The sequence below is a fragment of the Pogoniulus pusillus genome, chromosome 5, assembly GCF_015220805.1.
Source record: "Pogoniulus pusillus isolate bPogPus1 chromosome 5, bPogPus1.pri, whole genome shotgun sequence".
Taxonomy (NCBI): domain Eukaryota; kingdom Metazoa; phylum Chordata; class Aves; order Piciformes; family Lybiidae; genus Pogoniulus; species Pogoniulus pusillus.
In genome coordinates, this window is record NC_087268.1 from 4,558,972 (window position 1) to 4,580,949 (window position 21,978).

General features: G+C 42.6%; 1 protein-coding gene across 5 annotated transcripts in view; it reads right to left on the reverse strand.

The window, feature by feature from the left end:
* The window catches only part of MID1 (midline 1), a 321,043-nt gene that overhangs the window by 119,434 nt on the left and 179,631 nt on the right, over positions 1-21,978 (reverse strand). For all 5 annotated transcript variants that reach the window (XM_064143057.1, XM_064143056.1, XM_064143060.1 and 2 more), the window contains one exon: positions 20,755-21,470. In XM_064143057.1, the coding sequence (XP_063999127.1) occupies positions 20,755-21,414 (660 nt within the window). In that variant the 5' untranslated portion in view covers positions 21,415-21,470. The remainder of the gene's footprint in view (positions 1-20,754; positions 21,471-21,978) is intronic.

The following is a 21,978-nucleotide window of genomic DNA, read 5'->3' on the forward strand; positions in this document are numbered from 1 at the left end:
TTTTTCCCCATCCAAAGGTACATTTACTGGCCAATACTGAGCAACAGAAGGATGCAGCAAGATCCCTTTTTCTTCTTGCTTTACATCTTAAGAGTAGAAAGAACATCAAACCTCAAACTACAGTTCCTCTCGAAGTATAAACATGTGCCACAAGGATTCCCATCTACCTCTGAATTCTTTGCTCAGTACTTTTTTAATGTTCTCTCCACATCAGAGCTGGTCTGTGAACTTTACTGTTGACTATGTTAGTCTCTAACCTCAACATTTGATCTCTATACTTTTGTGTCTTTAGTAAACTTTTGTTTGCTTGCTTTTCATCAAAAGCCTAAAACTGTTGCCCCACCACAGCCTTTCAATTACTTCTGCTGGCACTACTCTCAGCTGCTGCTTCTGTCTCTTTGCCAGCAACTGCTAAACACTAAGGGATATTAAAAAAAAACCCAACCACATTTTTAAGGAAGGGAAATAATGTCAAGGATTTTATTCAAAGATAATGTGAAGGACTTTGCTGTCTTTTTCTGACCAGCTGATTCTGAGCTGAAGTGTTAAGTAACCCTTTGGGGAGCATATAATGTTAAATATTCATGAATAGCCAATTCTGAAGCCATAATGCTGAACTGGAAAGCAATTTTGCTTAGCATACAAAGGAAGAGAAACATAGCTGTTAAACTCAAGCATGCTCTAAGCTGCAGGAGCAGGGAGGTCATTCTGCCCCTGTACTCTGCACTGGTCAGACCACACCTCGAGTACTGCGTTCAGTTCTGGGCCCCCCAGTTTAGGAAGGACACTGAGATGCTTGAGTGTGTCCAGAGGAGGGCAACGAGGCTGGGGAGAGGCCTTGAGCACAGCCCTACGAGGTGAGGCTGAGGGAGCTGGGATTGGTTAGCCTGGAGAAGAGGAGGCTCAGGGGTGACCTTATTGCTGTCTACAACTACCTGAGGGGTGGTTGTGGCCAGGAGGAGGTTGCTCTCTTCTCTCAGGTGGCCAGTGCCAGAACAAGAGGACACAGCCTCAGGCTGTGCCAGGGGAGATTTAGGCTGGAGGTGAGGAGAAAGTTCTTCACTGAGAGAGTCATTGGACACTGGAATGGGCTGCCCGGGGAGGTGGTGGAGTCGTCATCCCTGGGGCAGTTCAAGGCAAGGTTGGATGTGGCACTTGGTGCCATGGTCTAGCCTTGGGCACTGTGGTAAAGGGTTGGACTTGATGATCTGTGAGGTCTCTTCCAACCTTGGTGATACTGTGATACTGTGATACTGTGATTTCATGTGCTTAGTCAGAACAGGCGTACTACGGACTGTGAAACACACACTGAAAGGCTTAGACTTGGCCCCAATGCAAATTGCTCTCTCCTGAAACTAGACCTTGATTTAGGGTCACTTTAAACACACATTAGAAACAAAACCTGCTTTCTGATGAGACAGGATGAGCCTGATTTTATTTTCACAGTTCTGTAACCAAGAAAATCTTCATTATAACTCCTCACACTTAAACATCAGCGTGTCTGATCTCAAACAGCCCAAACCAAGGTAATGTTGGTTTGTTCAACCCACATGCATCATGAACATTTCCAAAGGTGTTCAGTTTGCAACTCCAAGTGTCAGTATGGGTCCTGACGGCTCCAGGGAAATAATCTTGCAATTGATCATCACATAGATAGAGAGAATTCAAGTTATGATCAAGTGTCCACACACACTGACACCACGAGGCAGGATGGGGGAAGGTTTTCATATGGAAGCAGGTAGGAAGGACAATTCAGCTCTAGGCATGATGCCCCAGAGCTACTCAGGCTACCCTTGCTTGATTCTTCTATGATGGTGGCAAAGCTGTGGCTCCTACTAGTTCACTTTGGCAAATCCTCTTTGCTTGTTGACCTCACCACTGCAGAACACAGAAAGAATATTTCTGGAGTAACACATTCAATGCAAGAATTCTTCTTCTGTCCTCCCTCTTTGCCTTCTCTATTATTTGTCTTCCTGGAAAGCCAATGAGGCTGACCAGAATGGTTTGAATTAGCCTTACGTTCTTGTGGTTTCTTGTTTCATATTTTGGGCTGGCCATTTGTCATCCTGGTTCTGTTTCTCCTCTATCTGTTCTTAGAATGACAGAACACAGGATCACCTCTCTGGACAAGATTATAAATGCTTCATTGTCAAACTGCCAGTAACAAGTTTCTGCCAAATTTATATTCCAAAATTCCCCAAGCAGCAATTTAATTACATTATTTTGGATACAGCACCATAGCAGCTGCATTCATCTGATGAGGATGCATTACGGCTTATGGTGAAAACAATGGCAAGTTAGCTCTGATGTGTTTTGGAATTTGCTCTTTATTTGGTTTAGAAGAGCCCTGTTTCAGTGAGCATGACTCACAAGTCCATTTGATCCTGCAGTCTGTGAGAAACTGGAGAGGCTCTGACAAGGGTTCTTTAAGAATCAGACATATCTACACCTGTTGCAGTTCAGCTGCTGAAGTCCTGCTGGTTTGTGGTTAAAAGAGAATTACCAGACAGATCCATTTCACTCTATTTCAAGGAATACTCCAGGACTATTAAAAAAAAAATCATGTCTGTTAATCAAAATGAACACATAAATAGCAAATACTTCATTTTGTCCATATTTTTCATGGATGAACTTTCCCAAAACCAGAAAAGATTGTATCTCCACTAGAAATCCACTAAGGCTTCTGACAGAAATCTAACACACATGATTTCTGTGACTGCTTCCAAGATGGAACTCATGCCAGAGTTGTGAAATATTTGTTCAGTTGGTTTTTTTTTTTGGAAGTCTCCAGAGGACTTGCAGTAAGTTCTAAGGACGTACTAGGGGGTGACATGAAGCCAAATCACAGGCCAAAATTCACAGCAGGAATGTAAAAACCTCTGAAGATCCAATCTGCTCTACCACCACTATTTTCATCATGAGCCACAGCTCTACATTAGAAGCTATATTAGAAGCTTTTGCCAGTGTGTCAGTACCCTGTGAGGAGCATAATCTCTGTTGAGAAGTTTTGTACTGAGAAATGTCTTTGTTTAGGCATAATTGCTGAGCCATTTTCATATGCCTGTAGTTTATTCTCTTTTGTTTATGAATGCAGATGTTTTTACTGGCAAAAATAGGTTTTGGCCACTTAGTGACACAAGGAAAAGGAAAGCTTTCTTTTTCAGCTGAAAGGCTGCCTCAGTGTCAAGAGTCACATCTGTATGTCTTGTAAGAGGTTTGAGGTGACAAAGAGAATAACCCTTAACAGAGCTGGACATAGAGAAGCTTTTTTTATATACAGTTAAAGGCAGAATTGTTCCTTCTTCATAGAATCCACATAGAATCAACCAGGTTGGAAGAGACCTCCAAGATCATCCAGTCCAACCTAGCACCCAGCCCTAATCAATCAACTAGACCATGGCACTAAGTGCCTCAGCCAGGCTTTGCTTGAAGACCCCTGGGACAGTAACTCCACCACCTCCCTGGGCAGCACATTCCAATGGGAAATCACTCTCTCTGTGAAGAACTTCTTCCTAATATCCAGCCCATACCTACCCTGGCACAACTTGAGACTGTGTCCCCTTGTTCTATTGCTGGTTGTCTGGGAGAAGAGGCCACCCCCCACCTGGCTACAATGCCCCTTCAGGTAGTTGTAGACAGTAATAAGATCACCCCTGAGCCTCCTCTTCTCCAGGCTAAACAACCCCAGCTCCCTCAACCTCTCCTTCTTGCTTAGGATAAGATTTAAAGTCAATTCAATCACTTTCTTCCCTGTACTACTTACTATCATCCTCATCTTTACTTTGTGCCAGAACCAGAGTAAGTCTGACCCACCACTGATTCATAGAATTAACCAGGTTGGAAGAGACCTCCAAGATCATCCAGTCCAACCTAGCACCCAGCCCTAGCCAGTCAACTAGACCAGGGCACTAAATGCCTCATCCAGTCTTTTCTTGAACACCTCCAGGGATGGTGACTCTCACCAGCTTTGTTGCCCTTCTCTGGACATGTTCCAGTATCTCAACATCTCTCCTGAACTGAGGAGCCCAGAACTGGACACAGTAATTTCAACTTGCTAGGCATCCAGAAAATCATTCAGTTATTACTCAGGCTTGTTTTTTTATCAGCCTTGAGAGGTGACATAACTCAGGGTGAGATCACTCAGGTATGGCACAGATGGAGGTAGGGATGCACCACTACAGAAGGGGACAAATGGTTGACACACAGAAACCAGTCATTGCATTTGGTTGCTGGGAAATTGTATTTTAGGCACATGACTTATGCACTGACTATCAGTTTCCAGAACAGCAGTCTTCCTAGAGTACACCTGTGTGGTCAGTACGATGGGTGGCTGCCCAAAGAGGGATGAAATGGACTAGACTCAGCGGTCCCACGTCAGGCATGCGTACACCACTGCACTACTGATGGCAGTAAATGCAGGGAGTCAGTTCATCGAAGGGTCACACAAGCATGAGAGCTGCTTCAGCAGCATGACAGTAGTGCACAGAAAAAAAAAAATTAGGAGGAACAATATGACAGAATGAACCACATTTTGGCAGCAGCAGGCTTGTTAAATCATTTCAATGATCCCATAACGCACTCTCGATCCTAGCAGCATAAATAAGAAAACACCCACACAGCCAATAATAAGTACCTAATAAATAAAGAGTAAGTAAGAATAATGACAAAAATCCAGTAATACTTGCTGAAACCATGTGGAATTCTGCTGGTGTGCCTAAGGCAAGAATTGAGCATATTCTGTAACCACAATACAAAACAACACGGATGCATTTTAAAGACTGAAGTGGAAGCCACAATTCGCACTTCCAAGGTGTTACTGCTTCACAGCACTATGAACTGATCAGATGAATTCTGACTCTTAAACAATACTACTGAAATTACTTATGCATTATATAAAGAGAACAAAAAAGTTCAAAATGCTTCTCTTCTGCCTGGCAAGCTCCCTTTAAAAAGGCTTCCCAATGCTGAAGCACTTAGCTGCACTCCAGGGTTCCTGACAGACTTTTCCTCTAAAGTTTTCTGTAGAAATAATGACTTGGAGAGAGCAGCCTTGAGACAGGCAGCTTCCAAGTTCGGATATTTGCCTGACCTTGAGGACCTTCTCAGGAAGGAAACGAGTTCCTCCAAGGAAAACACAGGACGAGCAGATTCAGAGCCCATTCTGTAAGCAGGAGTCATTCAATGAGGCACTCTGGTCTTGAACTTCAGGGTGAACTGGGGCTGCTACTATACTCAGAATATGTCAGGGAAAAAAAAAAAAAAGAAAAAGTAAAAAACAAGCATCTTCCTTTTTTACTTTTCTGTTGCTTTCCTCCTTGGAGTGATAGTTTCATTGCTAATTATAAGCAGAGTCATTAAAAGATCACCTCTCCAACATCTGGATTTGGAACTTGTGACAATCATATACCTGTAACCTAACAATTTATTACATTGCTGTTCTGCAAACATACAACTCTGCACAGAATTCAGACAATTAGACTAAAACAGCTTCCTAATTTATTCACAATTATTTTGATGTTTACACATTAAAATCTAAAGTTTTCATAGGATGTTAGGGGTTGGAAGGGACCCAAAGAGATCATCGAGTCCAACCCCCCTGCCACAGCAGGACAATACTATCTAACACAGATCACAGAGGAACACATCCAGACAGGCCTTGAAAGGCTCCAGAGAAGGAGACTCCACAACCTCCCTGAGGAGCCTGTGCCAGTCCTCTGGGACCCTTACAGGAAAGAAGTTCCCCCTTGAGTTGAGGAGGAACCTCCTTTGCTGCAACTTACACCCATTACTCCTTGTCCTATCACAGGGAGCAGTGAGCAGAGCCTGTCCCCTGCCCCTTGCCAGCCTTCAGATACTTATGAACATTTATCAAATCCCCTCTAAGTCTTCTTTTCTCCAGACTAAGCAGCCCAAGGTGCCTCAGCCTCTCCTCATAAGCCATGCCCTCCAGTCTCCTAATCATCCTCACAGCCCTCTGCTGGACTCTCTCCAGCAGATCCCTGTCCCTCTTCAACTGGGGAGCCCAAACCTGAACACAGTATTCAAGATGAGGTCTCACCAGGGCAGAGTAGAGGGGGAGGAGAACCTCCCTTGATCTGCTGGACACACTCCTCCTAACTAACTTCATCTGTGATAAAATTATATATTATGAGATTTAAATGCAGAACTCCAGATCTGTTTTGTTCAATGGTTTGTTTGACTTTTCTTTAAGAGTAGTAGTGATTTGATAGAAAATTTGTGTTGCTTTCAAGCAAGAATGGGCAAAGTGATGTAGGCAGAGCAAGAACCCATTTACAGCTGCTCAAAAATGAATTCTTTTTTCAGATGTTGAAAACAATGTTCTAAAATGTTCTATTAACTTATCACTCCATTCAGTCTCTTTTAACCAAAGGCAATACAAGAGAATTAATATTAAGCAGTGTGATGAGGCACTTAGTGCCATGGTCTAGTTGATTGGATAGGGCTGGGTGATAGGTTGGACTGGATGATCTTGGAGGTCTCTTCCAACCTGGTTGATTCTATGATTCTATGTTCAGGCAAAGGTTTTCAATTTGTACAAATACAGACAAAGTTAGAAGCAATCAGGTAAATTAAAGATGTAATGAAAGGCTCCTCTGATAATATTCTTATCCAAAAAGAACTACAGTAATTCATACCATCCTGCCTGCATAAGAATTTCAGTACACTGGAATTTCAGGATTGATGGAGCATTTGTTTACCAAGTCTGAAAAGAAAGCTAATGTAAAAACCACAGTCTTCATGCTCACTGCTTTAACTGGTGGATCAGAAACGCTCAAAAAGAGGGTGAAAACATTATTATAAGCCTAATATAATGCACTTTTCCTTCCAAGCTGCAGCATACTTTTTAAGTTAAAGATTGTAATTAAATGAAAAGGAAAGAACAATACCTGTCCACCCTTAAGCCACATGAAAGAAATGACATAAATTCACCCAAAGTTCACATAACCTTGCCAGCATCTTAAGTAGGTTCTCTCAGTAAATGGGCACCTAGTACCCATTTAGATTAAAAAAAGGCCTCACTGTAGAAGCTCCCTCATACAGCAGAGCTTTCCCACAGAGACATTTACTTACAGAAAAGCTGTGAAGAGCACAGTGAGCCCCAGAATCAGTAGAGCCATCCTGGACTGACACATTGCCCCAGCAGCCTCCATCTGCTTTTGACATGGGGGATGTAGGAATCACAGGAAAGACATCAACCTGGATGGTCATAATGACTGGAAAACTACAGATGCTTTCAGCACCAAGCACTCATCTCTACCAATCTCTAACCTATCTATGCATGCATAGTTTTCAGAACATAGTCAGGTTCAAGTCTGGTATAGTGGGAAATGCACTAAAAACATCTATTTTTGGACTGACACATTTTAGGGATTTAAAAACTAATGATGTCAGACACTATTACTTGTATTATTGTGCTAGTTTGAAGCTAGCTAGAATGTTTTGGTGAGAAGAACTAGATTACAGGCTGTGAAAGGAAAACAAGGCTGATGTCTACTTTGCTCATAGGCTTGCTGAGATGTATAGGAACAAAAAGCAAAACACAGATAACCACTCAGCACTTCTGTTGCTGGCTGAGCTGCATCTCTAACCTCACCCTCCGTTTCTTTTCTAATCCACTTTGCTTCCTAACCCCCCTGGCCAAACCTCCATTCTTCCTTGGGACTGGGGTAAGGTTGAGAAGGGTAGGGGAAAGGTGAAGGGGTGGTTGAGAGCCCCTCCTGGGGACTCAGGTTTCTGGGAGGGGAGTTGTGTTTCTGTATTACCTTTTACCATGTCTATTTCTGTCTATAACTATATATACTGTAAATATCTGCTTGTATATTGTGCCAGCTGTAAATATAAGCTTCATTCATATTTCCAGAGCCGTCTGAGTCTAGTCTGGGTGATTTCTAAACTGTGGGGGGTAGGGAACACCCAAACCATCACAATTATTTTAACAGATCCTTTAATTATTTCTTTGATGGGACATCTTTCATGTATGTGTTTAGAGTCTTTGGGACACCCCCAAAAAATAAATTAAATATCTACTCAGGTGAAACATCATCATACACTGCTCAACATGTTTCCTTCTCCTTAGAGACTTATTACTAAGACAGATATGGCTCAAATTAAGCTTGAATGAGTTATGCTCTCCATATGCTGCTGTCTTAATCTGGAAATAAAGTTTGCACACACTGTCATTAGCTACAGTCTAATGAGCCTGTTTAATGCTTCTGTCACGAGGCACATATGTTGTGAACAGCTGCTCGTCTTTTATCTCTTTTAAAGCATGACTATATCACAGTAAACAACAAAACTTGGCTGTATAGCCTCACATTTCAAACTATCCATTGTGTCCCCAGAAGCACAGAGATGAGTTCCAGCAGAGAGGCTACTGTAACATGGGAAACTAGAGTAATTGCCAGTTGCACTCAAAGTAAAGCTCTGAGTGCTTACTGGGAGGTCATTAATCTATATAATCAGTACAGCAACAGAGGTTCTTCTCTTTTATCACAGTATCACAGTATCATCAGGGTTGGAAGAGACCTCACAGATCATCAAGTCCAACCCTTTACCACAGAGCTCAAGGCTAGACCATGGCACCAAGTGCCACGTCCAACCTTGCCTTGAACTGCCCCAGGGACAGCGACTCCACCATCTCCCCGGGCAGCCCATTCCAGTGTCCAGGATATTTCCATTTCTCCAACAGTTAATATCCTTAACTAACTTTGCATATCTGCTTGACTTATCTAAGGAAAACTTCTTTGCAGTCAAATGCATCACAAGCTTGCACTGACATTATCATTTAACAGCACGAAATCTCAACACAAACTGCATGGGGTAAACAGAAGTGTTGGACAAGCTTTGTTTACACATATGTGAATACTTTAAAAGCATTTTATTCAGGGGTGCACTTTGATGTTTCTTTTCATACTCAGCTTCAAATTAGCCATCTCTTCCTCCTCCTCTGATACTCTGAGTGATAAGAAATCTTCCAGTGCTATCTGCCATCAGAGATGTTACAGGTTATTTGTAGCTGAACAGGAAACATACAGGAAAAAAATAACCAGAGCAACTTAGGACTTTCGCTATACTCCTGAACAAGAGTCTATTGACAGTTACTACTGGAACCCAAGATCTCCAACCTCCTTTGACTCACTTTTCTTCACTCAGCCTTAACAGCAGATTGCTGTTGACATCGTCACCTGTCCTAGTATTAACAATGATTTATGACCCACAACTGGTGAGCCTACAGCAAATAAATGCATAATAAATGATTCATGCAGTAGAGCAGCTAGGAAGCAACAGTATTAAAAAGAGCCCTTTGTACATTTCAGCTTTTCAAGAAGACACTTTGTGTTTGATTAACATTTCTGTAATTTATATGAGTTGTTGCATAGGTTACATGAAAAAAGTCTCATGTCACCTTTTTTTTTAAATTTAGAAAGCTCTTTGAAAAAAAAAAGTGATATTGAAATTAATTTCAGTAAGAAGTAGAAGGCAGAAGGCTTATGAAACAGCAGAGAACCTAAATTTGGTAAAATATGGGACAAAGATGCTCTCATATTATGCAATCTCTCCTATTTCAGAGGTATTTAGAGAGTCTAAATTTTCAGTCAATAGAGAGCACCCATGTAACAGTGTATTAAGCATCACTTTGGACATCAGAACTGATTTGTGGTTAGACTGGCATGTAAGACTGGACATATGGAGCCAGGAGTTCCACTGGGACCTCTTCTAGATGAAGGGCACAAAAACCCAGGCCTTTCAACAGTGTATTAAAGAGGAATTAGGCCACTGTGTTTCAAACCACAATAATTATTTGCAGGGTTCTGCACTTTGGCCACATCAATCCCAAGCAGCACTACAGGCTGGGGACAGACTGGCTGGAGAGCAGCCAGGAAGAAAGGGGCCTGGGGGTACTGATAGATAGTAGCTGAAGATGAGCCAGCAGTGTGCCCAGGTGGCCAAGAGAGCCAATGGCATCCTGGCCTGCATCAGGAACAGTGTGGCAGTAGGTCAAGGGAGGTTATCCTTCCCCTGTACTCAGCACTGGTCAGGCCACACCTTGAGTACTGTGTCCAGTTCTGGGCCCCTCAATTCAAAAGAGATATTGAGGTGGTGGAATGTGTCCAGAGAAGGGCAACAAAGCTGGTGAGGGGCCTGGAACACAAACCCTGTGAGGAGAGGCTGAGGGAGCTGGGGGTGTGCAGCCTGGAGAAGAGGAGGTTCAGGGGGGACCTCATTGCTGTCTACAACTACCTGAAGGGAGGTTGTAGCCAGGTGGGGGGTGGCAACCACCAATAGAACAAGGGGACACAGTCTCAAGATCTGCCTGGGGAAGTCTAGGCTGGATGTTAGGAGGAAGTTGTTGGCAGAGAGAGTGATTGGCATTGGAATGGGCTGCCCAGGGAGGTGGTGGAGTCACCATCCCTGGAGGTGTTCAAGAAAAGCCTGGCTGAGGCACTTAGTGCCATGGTCTAGTTGACTGGCTAGGGCTGGGTGCTAGATTGGACTGGATGATCTTGGAGGTCTCTTCCAACCTGGTTGATTCGATTCTATTCTATTCTACAAGAAATCAAATTGTAGTGTCTCTGCTGACCTGTGGAACTAGCTAATAGGAATTAGAAAATGTTACTTATTTAATCTTGTCCACTACATGATACCAACATCTCCACTATTACTTTATTTTATCATAGAAAACTTTTACATACTTAGCAAGCTTGCCTTTCTATTTTATTTTAAGCATATTTGAAGGAGCATTCCTTGAAGCTGGGATTACATCTCATGTGCTTGTGCAAGACCTTATATTGCAGGAGTGGTTTGTCAAAGCGAACCTTTGTGAACTACCATAGTAAATCCACATAAAATAATTTCTGTACTTTACAAATGCAGTTGGCAGAGATGATAGTGAAGTGAAATAATGTCTGTTCCAAAGTCACAACTGATCATAGAGATGGAGTTGCATACTATATATGATCAGCAGATTGAAAGAGGTGACTTTGCCACTCCACTTTGCTCTGGCAGGAAAGACATGGACCTTATGGAGAGCATCCAGAAGAGTGCCACAAAAATGACCAAAGGGGTGGAACATCTCTGCTACAAAGACAGGCTGAGACAGTTTGCATTTGTCCAGTGTGGAGAACAGAATGAGTTGCCCAGGGAGGTGTGTAGAGGCCCCATCCCTGGAGACATTCAAGGTCAGGACTGGTAGGGCTCTGAGCAAACTGATGTAATTGGGGGTGTCCCTGCTTACTGCAGGGTGGGTTGGACTAGATAACATCTAGTGGTCCCTTCCAACCAGTGCATTCTGTGATCCTATGGTTCTACAAGTCTTCAAGAAAAGCCTGGATGAGGCACTTAGTGCCATGGTCTAGCTGACTGGCTAGGGCTGGGTGCTAGGTTGGCCTGGATGATCTTGGAGGTCTCTTCCAACCTGGTTGATTCTATGATTCTACACTACTGTATGATGAGAAGACTGCAGTATCAGTGTGACAAGGACTTGAACAGATAAATCACAAAAGAAAAAGCTAGCCAGAGACACTGCAGTTGTGGTTCTCATCTGTGCTGAACTTGATCTCTCTTATAATGTAAAATGTAATTAAAGGAGCTTACTGCTACTTCATGTTATTATGGGCAGCATACTGTAAAGGCAGCTAAAATTGCTGGTTTCCAGAAGAGAAGCCTGAGATTACATTTTGGCAGGAAGCTGTAATTTCTCCAAAAATGCCAACCTGTAAAAAACCCAAACCACCAAATCCTGTTGCTTTCAAAGTCAAAATGATGCAACTTTAGCATGCATTCAATATAAAGCAAATGTTATACAAATAACCAACAAACTCTGAGAGTGGTGTAACTGAGATGGGTGGGGAAGCATTTCTGCAGCACCACGCTCTTGACTGTGGACTCACTGCTTGTCCCTTTCTCTTCCTGTTCCAATTTTTAGTGCTTAAAATGTCGAGGAGCTCTTTCAGAGAAGACAAGGTGTATGTGTAAACACACAGGTACTAGCAGGCAGCAGAGACTTTTTGATTTTCCCAGTCTAATTCTAGCTGTGATGAAGTCTCACATCTTGACAACTGGGGACAGCTGAAAGCAGGTCAGTAACCTCTAACAGAATGGACCTGTAAGGTACAGAAAGCAGCCCAGAACTCTAGTCCCTTGAACACTTTGGTCTGAGGCATTAAGATAACCCTGCACATGCTGCTCTTCCATAGTTATAAACTGGGATATTGTATAGTGCCAAGACTCCACACAGGAGAAAAATTCATCAACGAGTCATACTTCCACTCCAGACCAAAGACATCTAAAAAGGCTATGGTAAAAAGCAACCCTCCTGACACTATCAAGACACATCATCATATATCACAGGATCATAGGATGTTAGGGGTTGGAAGGGACTCAAAGAGATCACAGAGTCCAGCCCCACTGCTGGAGCAGGACAATACTAACACAGATCACAGAGGAACACATCCAGACAGGCCTTGAAAGGCTTCAGAGAAGGAGACTCCACGAGTTCCCCCTTGTGTTGAGGTGGAACCTCTTTTGCTGCAACTTACATCCATTGCTCCTTGTCCTATCACAGGGAGCAATTTAAAAGAGTCTGTCCCCTGCCCTCCTGGCCAACCTTCAGGTACTTATAAACATTTAGCAAATCACGGTATCACAGTATCACCAAGGTTGGAAGAGACCTCACAGATCATCAAGTCCACAGAGCTCAAGGCCAGACCATGGCACCAAGTGCCACGTCCAATCCTGCCTTGAACAGCTCCAGGGACGGCGACTCCACCACCTCCCTGGGCAGCCCATTCCAGTGTCCAATGACTCTCTCAGGGAAGAACTTTCTCCTCACCTCCAGCCTAAATTTCCCCTGGCACAGCTTGAGGCTGTGTCCTCTTGTTCTGATGCTGGCCACCTGAGAGAAGAGAGCAACCTCCTCCTGGCCACAACCACCCCTCAGGTAGTTGCAGACAGCAATAAGGTCACCCCTGAGCCTCCTCTTCTCCAGGCTAACCAATCCCAGCTCCCTCAGCCTCTCCTCGTAGGGCTGTGCTCAAGGCCTCTCCCCATCCTCGTCGCCCTTCTCTGGACACACTCAAGCATCTCAATGTCCCTCCTAAACTGGGGGGCCCAGATGCCTCTAAGTTTTCTCTTCTCCAGACTGAAAAGCCTCAGGTCCCTCAGCCTCTCCTCATAAGCCATGCCCTCCTGTCCCCTAATCATCCTCATGATGAAAAACAAAAGTTCATTACATTTGTCCAACATAAGATGAAGAATTATAATGCTTTAATCATGTTCTTATGATGTGGTGTGTCATTACACAGCAAAGTTAAGGTAATTTGGATTTCTCTTCATGGGGTCATTAAAATGAAATTAAAGCTTGAGATAAACTGAATAGTGAGTGTTCTGCTGGGCTTATCTGGGAGATACTTACATCCAGGTCTTGAGATCTTTTTTCCCCCCTATTTAAAGCATACCCTTAACTGCCTCTGCTTGGAAATGCAATTGATGTCACAATATTTTTAAAAAATATGTGCATTAAAATAAGGTTATCCCTTAAAATAGGTTCAAAATATACACATCTAATATATGGCCAAACATATTCAAGCCTCTTCATGCCACCCAAGAGCATGAGTTTTTAGCCACACTTCCATATCTAGTTTTTTATCACGCTCTGGGAAAGCAACAAAAGAATCTGCTTATTCATTCTATTTATCAGTTACAGGAAAGCCTAAAACCCATAAATGTTCTCTCTTTGAAGGTCAGTTGTTAAACTTTTCCTGTTATCAACCCTGTCTTTGTCACTCTGATAGGCAGACACTGCATTTCCTAAACAAAGGGTCGACCTCTGCTCAGGGTTCTACACCAGTCCATTATTTGCCCTTAACTTCATCTATTTGCTTCATTTCCATTTTTATTGCTTTATTATTTTATCATTTAATTGCTTAAACACAAATTCTCATTCTGTGGAAGTACCTGGCATGTGTTATACTCTACCACCAATTTTCATGTATTATGTTATCTAAAAATGTGTAAGGTATGAAGAATCAGTGAAGAGGTTATTACAATAAGCAAATTCAGAGCCAGAATGTGGACTTAAAGTCTGTTATCTGAACAGTTTGGACCAGATCCATGGAAAAGTGTGAAAATACTTATTACTTACTGCCTAGTTTGGCTTCCCTGGAAAACAGAGTCATGAGAACAAAGGTAGGAATGCTCTGCTATTTACAATTGTATTTGATTTCCTTGTTCTTCCTTAACAGATTCTGCCTCCAACAACATTTCTGCTAAAAATTGAAGGGAATAAGTACTATGTGAAAGATTTCCCAATTGCTAAACTTGTAAAAGCACGTTAGAAACCCCCACAGTTTATACTACTTAAAGGATCTTGGGTAGATAAAAACAATCTCATAGTGCTTTGAACTATTATGAAGTCATAGTTCATTAGCCTCAGTCATAAAGCTGGGATTGAGCTGGGATTGGTTAGCCTGGAGAAGAGGAGGCTCAAGGGAGACCTTATTGCTGTCTACAACTACCTGAGGGGTGGTTGTGGCCAGGAGGAGGTTGCTCTCTTCTCTCAGGTGGCCAGCACCAGAACAAGAGGACACAGCCTCAGGCTGTGCCAGGGGAAATTTAGGCTGGAGGTGAGGAGAAAGTTCTTCCCTGAGAGAGTCATTGGACACTGGAATGGGCTGCCCGGGGAGGTGGTGGAGTCGCCGTCCCTGGGGCTGTTCAAGGCAGGATTGGACGTGGCACTTGGTGCCATGGTCTGGCCTTGAGCTCTGTGGTAAAGGGTTGGACTTGATGATCTGTGAGGTCTCTTCCAACCTTGGTGATACTGTGATAAACAAGGAACTTCAAATTATGCCAAAAGAACCTAAAGTTACCAAAAAGATCCCCAAACAAACAATCTCTCCTACAAAGGGCTAAAATAGTTACTACTGTATTGACATTTTCTATTATCCTTCTAAACTCCACCAAAGAAATACCAGACAGAAGAAACATAGCCACGTGAAATAACACTGGGCTAAACAGAGAATGTTCTCAAGCCTGCCTCAGTATTTATATATTAGTGTAATAAAATAAGTGTAGCTTGGAAACATTTGTAGTACAATAGCCCACTCCTACATCAATCCTCCTCACTGCAACCATTTTGTATTATTGGGTCTTTGTAAATGCTGAAGCCCGTACAGTTAGGCATATTTTTTGCATCTATTTCTGAGTTAAGTAACATCAAATAATATTCCATACTAATATAGAAGTGCCCATTCATCATTATAATTTAATAAAAATTATTATACTGAAATATCTGTCAAGCTGTATCTAATCTGGTAAGAACATGATAATAGCATCAAGCTGCACCTAATCTAAAAATAAGCTAATAACAATGAAAGTCCTTGAGCTTCATGGTTTGTCAGGCTGTACAGGTTTTTAACTATATTTAAGCATGTGTAACTGGTACTATAGAAAGTAAATGTCTACATTCTGAATCTATTAAGTAGATAGTAAAGTATTTATGTATGTGCTTATTAATACATCACTATAACACTGATAAACTATGTCTTTAAGTATCAGTTGAATTTCTTAAGTTAACTCCTGTTATATAAGGGATTAGTAAAGTTAAGGGTACACAGGGGAGCTACAAATATAGATAAGAAAATATTCAGCTGCTAAAAACATCCATATATGCATGAAGTATTAAAAACAGACACAAGTAAAACAGTTAATATATAGCGCTCTCTCTCTCTCTCTATATATATATATATGATCAAATATATCTAGAATCAGTCAGGGTTGGAAGGGACCACAAGGATCATCTAGTTCCAACCCCCCCTGCCATGGGCAGGGACACCCTACCCTAGATGAGGCTGGCCAGAGCCTCAACCAGCCTGGCCTTAAACACCTCCAGGGATGAGGCCTCAACCACCTCCCTGAGCAACCCATTTCAGCATCTCACCTCTTTCATGATGAAGAACTTGCTCCTCACATCCAGTCTGAATCTAGCCACCTCTAGCTTTGCTCCATATGTATAGGTCAGTAAAACAGAGGAAACTGCATATATGTACTTGAAATAAACACATGGTATTTATCAAAATTCAAGAATCTAGATAGTCATGAACATGGTCTAGTTGACTGGATAGGGCTGGGTGCTAGGTTGGACTGGATGATCTTGGAGGTCTCTTCCAACCTGGTTGATTCTATGATTCTATGATTACAAGAAATGACATGTATTTCTATGCTAGACAAGCTACAAACACATCATACATGGCATTGCCTTTAGATTTCAGTACATCCAGTATAAATATGCACTTTAGTATATGTATGTAATATATTTATCTGTAAGCCCAGAAAACAGTGCTCTCAGATTGCCAACCCTGCTTGATGTGTAAGTATAGCTTTTTCAACTGTTAGGTTCTTTGGTATCACAGTATAGCAATTAATGATCCATCTGTGACTACAAAAGCACCTCCAAAAAAATGTTTAAATCTTCAACACACATTTTTTGCCAGAATTGCTGTAAAAAAAAACATGCAGAAAGTCTGGGTGGGTGTGTGTGTGCTGTATTCATAACACACATAGCAGGGAAACAAGCATATTTTTGCACTTTGTTTATAGAAGTTGTGGACTTGTCAAAGTAGGCTTAGAAGACTTGAATGCTTCTCCCTACACGGAAACAGTTTGTGGCTGCTTCCCACTAAACTGCAGCATCCTGAATCAACAGTGCAGTAAAGACAGATGTGCACAGATTCTGCCACTAAGACTAGGTGAAAAGCATAGAAACGAGAAGCTCTCTTTTGTTCTTAGAATTGCTCAGTGCCATTCAGAGGACCGCCCTGCTGTCATAAACATGCCCAATACACATCAGCACTAATAAGATTCAAATGAAAACATGAAGAATCACAGCTAACCTACAGCAGTTCAATTCAACAAAAGATCTGGACTGAGCAGTACAGAATCTGTGACAAAAACTGTGTTTTGGCAAGAATATGCATGTCAGCAGCTAGATGCTTAGTAATTATGAAAGTGAGCAAAAGCAGTGCTTTTTAGTGGAGTTATGCTGGCTTCACACCATTTGAAAATACTGCTTACCATCTTCTTTTGTTACACCTCTTCATGCCTCTTCATCAATATCGAATAAGTGATACCTTACCTTGTAAATCCTCCCTCAGATTTTCTCTCTTCTTCAAAACACATCTTATATTCTCATTTTTCTTATCAATTCCTTGAGTGCAGACACATCCAGAGAGCAATGGTGATTTTATGAATTTTCTATGAAAAAAAAACCCACCTAACTTTTCAATTGTCTTTTCTTTTCCTTTGCAACAAGTCAAAAAGAATAAATATCAGAAGTAGTTAGCCATAAATATTCCCTCTGGGGTCTTACGGTGCGATAAGCTTTCATTGTTCAGGTACCTAAACGTTATTTCCAGTTTATAACTTAGTTTTGACCACTACCACGTAAATTCAACATATCAACAGGGTATTTCCTGGTCTCTGTTTTGGTCATGCATTTTTCAATTTTTTTCATATGCATCTTTCTATGATGTGCTAAAAAAAAAAAACCCAACCCAGTACTGCATCCATAAACACTAAAATGGTTACAAGCGTGAAGGTGCATCGTGTAGCCGCACAACTACGCAAGAGGGTCGCTCCTGAGCAAGTGCCCTCAATTCCCTCCACCCCTATACAACTCGAGAAAGAAAAGCACCTCTCAGGGCTGGAACTTCAGTTGCTTAAGGAAAATAATTTCTCATTTTCAGCTGTCCAGAAATACTGTTATATTGACTGCTAAAACCACTTCAACATAGCTATCTCTGTTGGACAAGGGTACAGAACTCCTAATTAAGAGGTTTCACTTTTGCCACAAAAGGAGCTAGGTTGTAACGGCGTCTTTTGTCCTTTGCTTAATGAAGGGTGAGACATTGTTTAAAGAATTAGTAACACCACTGGAAAAGAATGAAATAATTAGCATAGCTTGACACCCAGAGTTGCTGTTGTTAGCATCAACAAGGTGTCAATTCGAAAGGAAAACCACAAAAAAGAAAGCGCCACTTAGCGCACTTTTGCTTTTCTCTTTTAAAGATACAATTAACCACTCAATTTTTAATCGAATCCACTGTGTCATTGCTTACTGCATGCTCATTCTTTCACAAGGTGGTGTTTTTTTACGAGTTGGGTAGTCTATCTATCCATGACAAAGCCTTTTAAGAACCCACAAGTAGCAGTATAGCAAGCCACAAGCCATGTTTGCAGGTGATCCGCTTGGGGGCTGAATTTGCCGATAGCACATGCTCATTATCTGTAAGTTAACAAAGACCATCTGCAAGCTCATACCTAAGATTTATTCTAGCAGCATTACCACTGACTTGAGAGGTTGCACGGAGGAGGATACCTAAACATGTAAATAAACTGGAAATTCTTGCCTCTCGGTGACCAAATGCTTATGTGAACAGGTATCACTTCTTTACCTCTAAGAGACAAATGTTAGCATACAGAACTGAAAATCTCATTCTTGGAGTTTGACAGGTAAAGTAGCACAAATTTCTGAGATGGAAGAGGTAATGAGGAAAGACAGAGTTTTCAGGTTATCTGCTTATGAACAGAGAATAGACACTGGATCTGAATGGAAACCACTTAGCCTACTGTTCCTGGGCTCAGAGTACAAATATCTCAACTGCTGGCATAACTGATGTCAGCACTGGCATTAGCGAAGTGAAATAGGCTACCTCATGACAAAGGAGACAGAAACCAGATTTCATGTAGGTCAATAATAACCTGCATAAAGTACTTTTAGGTAGTCTGGGTAAAGTCCACATCTGCAAATCATACAAATATTAGAAATGATACCATCATAAGGAAAGAGTTATTTGCCTCAGGCCTACATTAACCATTAAATTAGTACCTGAATTGCTCTTCAAGGTGGCTGACAGGAAGTACTTTGGCCAAGTTAGCTAAATTGTCTAACCTCTAATGTCAATGTTGCTTGCCTGAGATACCTATTTAGAGCTTGCTCAGGAATCATGGCATGGAAAAGCCAGAGATCACACAAAAATATCATAATTTCTTTTTCCTAACTGCAATATGAAGACAAAGATCTCAGGAGAAGATAAATGCCACTTAAGGTCTTTTTTTCACAACCTGCCATACCTAAGAAATGTAACACTTAAAATATGCTTAATGACATCTCCAAACATACCTTTATCCAGTATTTAATTCTGAAGGTACTTCATGCTAAATAGTGCAATTCCTACTTGTATAAAGGTGATCAACAATATAATTGTTCAATCACCATTAGCTCACCAAAGAGTAGCACCTGGTAAGGATATAAACCCATTGGACTGCTGAAAAGCACTGTAAATCCTGACACACTTATAGCCCGTGATCCATTTTATCAATGACTGAACACTTACATTTTAAATTCACCAAAAAAAAAAAAAAGTTTAGGGAAAAAAAGGGCAAAAATACCAACTTCTTAGTAAATAAAAACATCTTTAAGAGATGAAAGGAAGCTGTGAGGTCTAGGTAAAGAAGCATCTTTCACCGCGTTTAAATAACCCTAGAACATGATTTGCGTGTTTGCACGTGCACAGAGGCACAAAACCCACAGAGCATGTGTAGGCAGGTTTCACCTGCACTCACATAAAGTTATGACAGACCATGTGCAGCCACACACTATTTTTCTGAAGGTGTTTAAGAAAAGCCTCACAGTTAGTTAAATCTGTTAATTCAGTTTCTTTTCCTGCCTCCAAATTTCTGAGCGCGGAAGCTGACAGATGAACTTTGTCTTTTGCGCTTGTGTTTTCTTGACTGTAGTCCATCCTGAAAAGGAAATCCCCCCCACCAAGTCAGGCACAGGCACACTGTCTGGAGGGAGTGGGTGGAGGAAAGACTCTTTCCTCTACAGCAGTAACTACATCCTCATGAAAGGGACTTACGCTCAGGTGGATGGGAGGCCACTCACCGTGGCCTCACTGTACAGCAGGAGCTCTGCTTCCACCAGCAGCCTGGAGAGCTGCCAGAGTACACTCTGACCTGGCCATCCACTGCCACCCCACCCAGGGTGTCCTGAGCAGAGCCAGGGGGCTGCTGGAGACACCTGGCTACCCGGCAGGAGATGTGCCAGGAGATCACCTAATGCCATAGGAATGCCACAGGAAGCTCAGAAACAATTCTGGTTTTGTTTCCAGGACTGCACTCTCTGTCAGCCTAGGTGAGAGGCAGAGCAGGAAGAGCAGAACCAGTATTCAGCTTCCCTGCCTGGACAGGCAGTTGGCATCCCCGAAGCCAGTGAAGATAAATATATCTCCTATAAGCAGCAACATAAAGGGCTTCTCACAATGAAAGCAACCAAATGAAAAACAATCAAGAGCAGAGCATAAGCAAATAATTCCTGACATCTCAGTCAGTGCCTGTGTCTGTGCAGTCAGCACTAAACTCTGCCAGCTACCACAAATAAAGCTGTAGGTAGGTAAGAAAATGCACCTAAATGCTAGTATATGCTGCATACTCTTTATAACAGCTATAGAGAAATCAAAGTGCAACTAAGGAATTTTCCCCTAAGCAAAACCTGACACCTTTTCAACGGTGACGAGCAAACACACGTGTAGCTCTGTACAAATATCTCATCCCATTAGACACCTACCCAGCTTTCCCAAACTCTGCCCAAAGGAGGAATTCAGCGTGCAACCAAAGGGCCCTTTCCCCTCCCAACCACATGCTGCCTGGCTAGAAAGTACCATAGGTAGCACTAACCTTTAGCTTGTCGTAGCGCTCACTTAAAGCTGCCACCTGATGGTCACGGTGTCTCCCAACCAGCTTACACAAGGCACAGATTAACTGGTCATCAGTCACACAGTACATGTTAACTTTCTCATCCTCGTGCTCCAAGCACATTAATCCTCTGATGTGAGAGTCTGGTATGGGCTCGATGAGACGGTGCCCGGTGAATGGCTTCTTGTTGGGGTGAGTGGCTTTCAGGCACTCCTCACAGTAGGACACTTCGCAGGTGACGCAGGTTTTCACTGCCTCCTGGGCAGGGTCCTGGTCGCAGAACTGGCAGAGGACCTTCTCACAGGACGACATGCTGTTGCTATCGAACGCCCGCTCCCGGCGGGTTTCGCTGGGGGAGTTGGGCCCGCTGACTGAGGCTTTCTGAAACCTGTCGATGATGTTCTGCAGGGTGACGTTGCGCTTGAGCCCGTCTAGACCGCGCTGGCTGAGGGTGATGACATAGCGGCAGGTTGGGCACTGGAAGGCGGTGATAGACTCCACGGGCTCGTTGGTGGCGCAGTGGGAGACCAGGATGCGGTGTGCGCAATTGAAGCAGAGGCTGTGAGCGCAAGGCAGCAGCAGCGGGTCTTCAAACAGCTCCAGACAGATAGGGCAGGTCAGTTCCGACTCCAGTGTTTCCATCTTCAGGCAAAGCTTTCCTGTGGCGTCAGCGAAATCCAGGGAAGCTGATCAGCTATCTGGAAACATACATAAGATTCGATTAGGCGAGAGAGAACGTGAGGGGTCAGCCATGGGGGGCTGTCAACTTTAACCACTGCTCCAGGGGCTATCAACCCACCACTCCAGGCGGGAGAGCAGTCTAAAGTTTTGAACCTGCCCATGCACACATCAAGGTATTTAAAACTGGACTGCTTTATTATCTACCCACCCTCCTCTCTTCACTTAAAAATGCAAAACAACAGCTCCTTCATTTCCTTCTCTTTCCCTCTCTCTCTCATGCAGCCGAGGGAAACAGCAGATGTTTCTGTGCATTATTAAAACCCAAAAGGCTGACCTTCAAACAGGCTATTACAGCAAAATCAGATTTCTTCTGTAGATGCTGCTTTTGACTTTGCTCATCTAGTAATGAAGTGCTTTAAAAGAAACTTCACCTCTGTATAGCAGTGTGCAGGGATTAGTCCAGAGTACTGTAACCGACAACCTTACCACTGTTATAACAATTAGCAGATCTCTTTTATCAGGCTG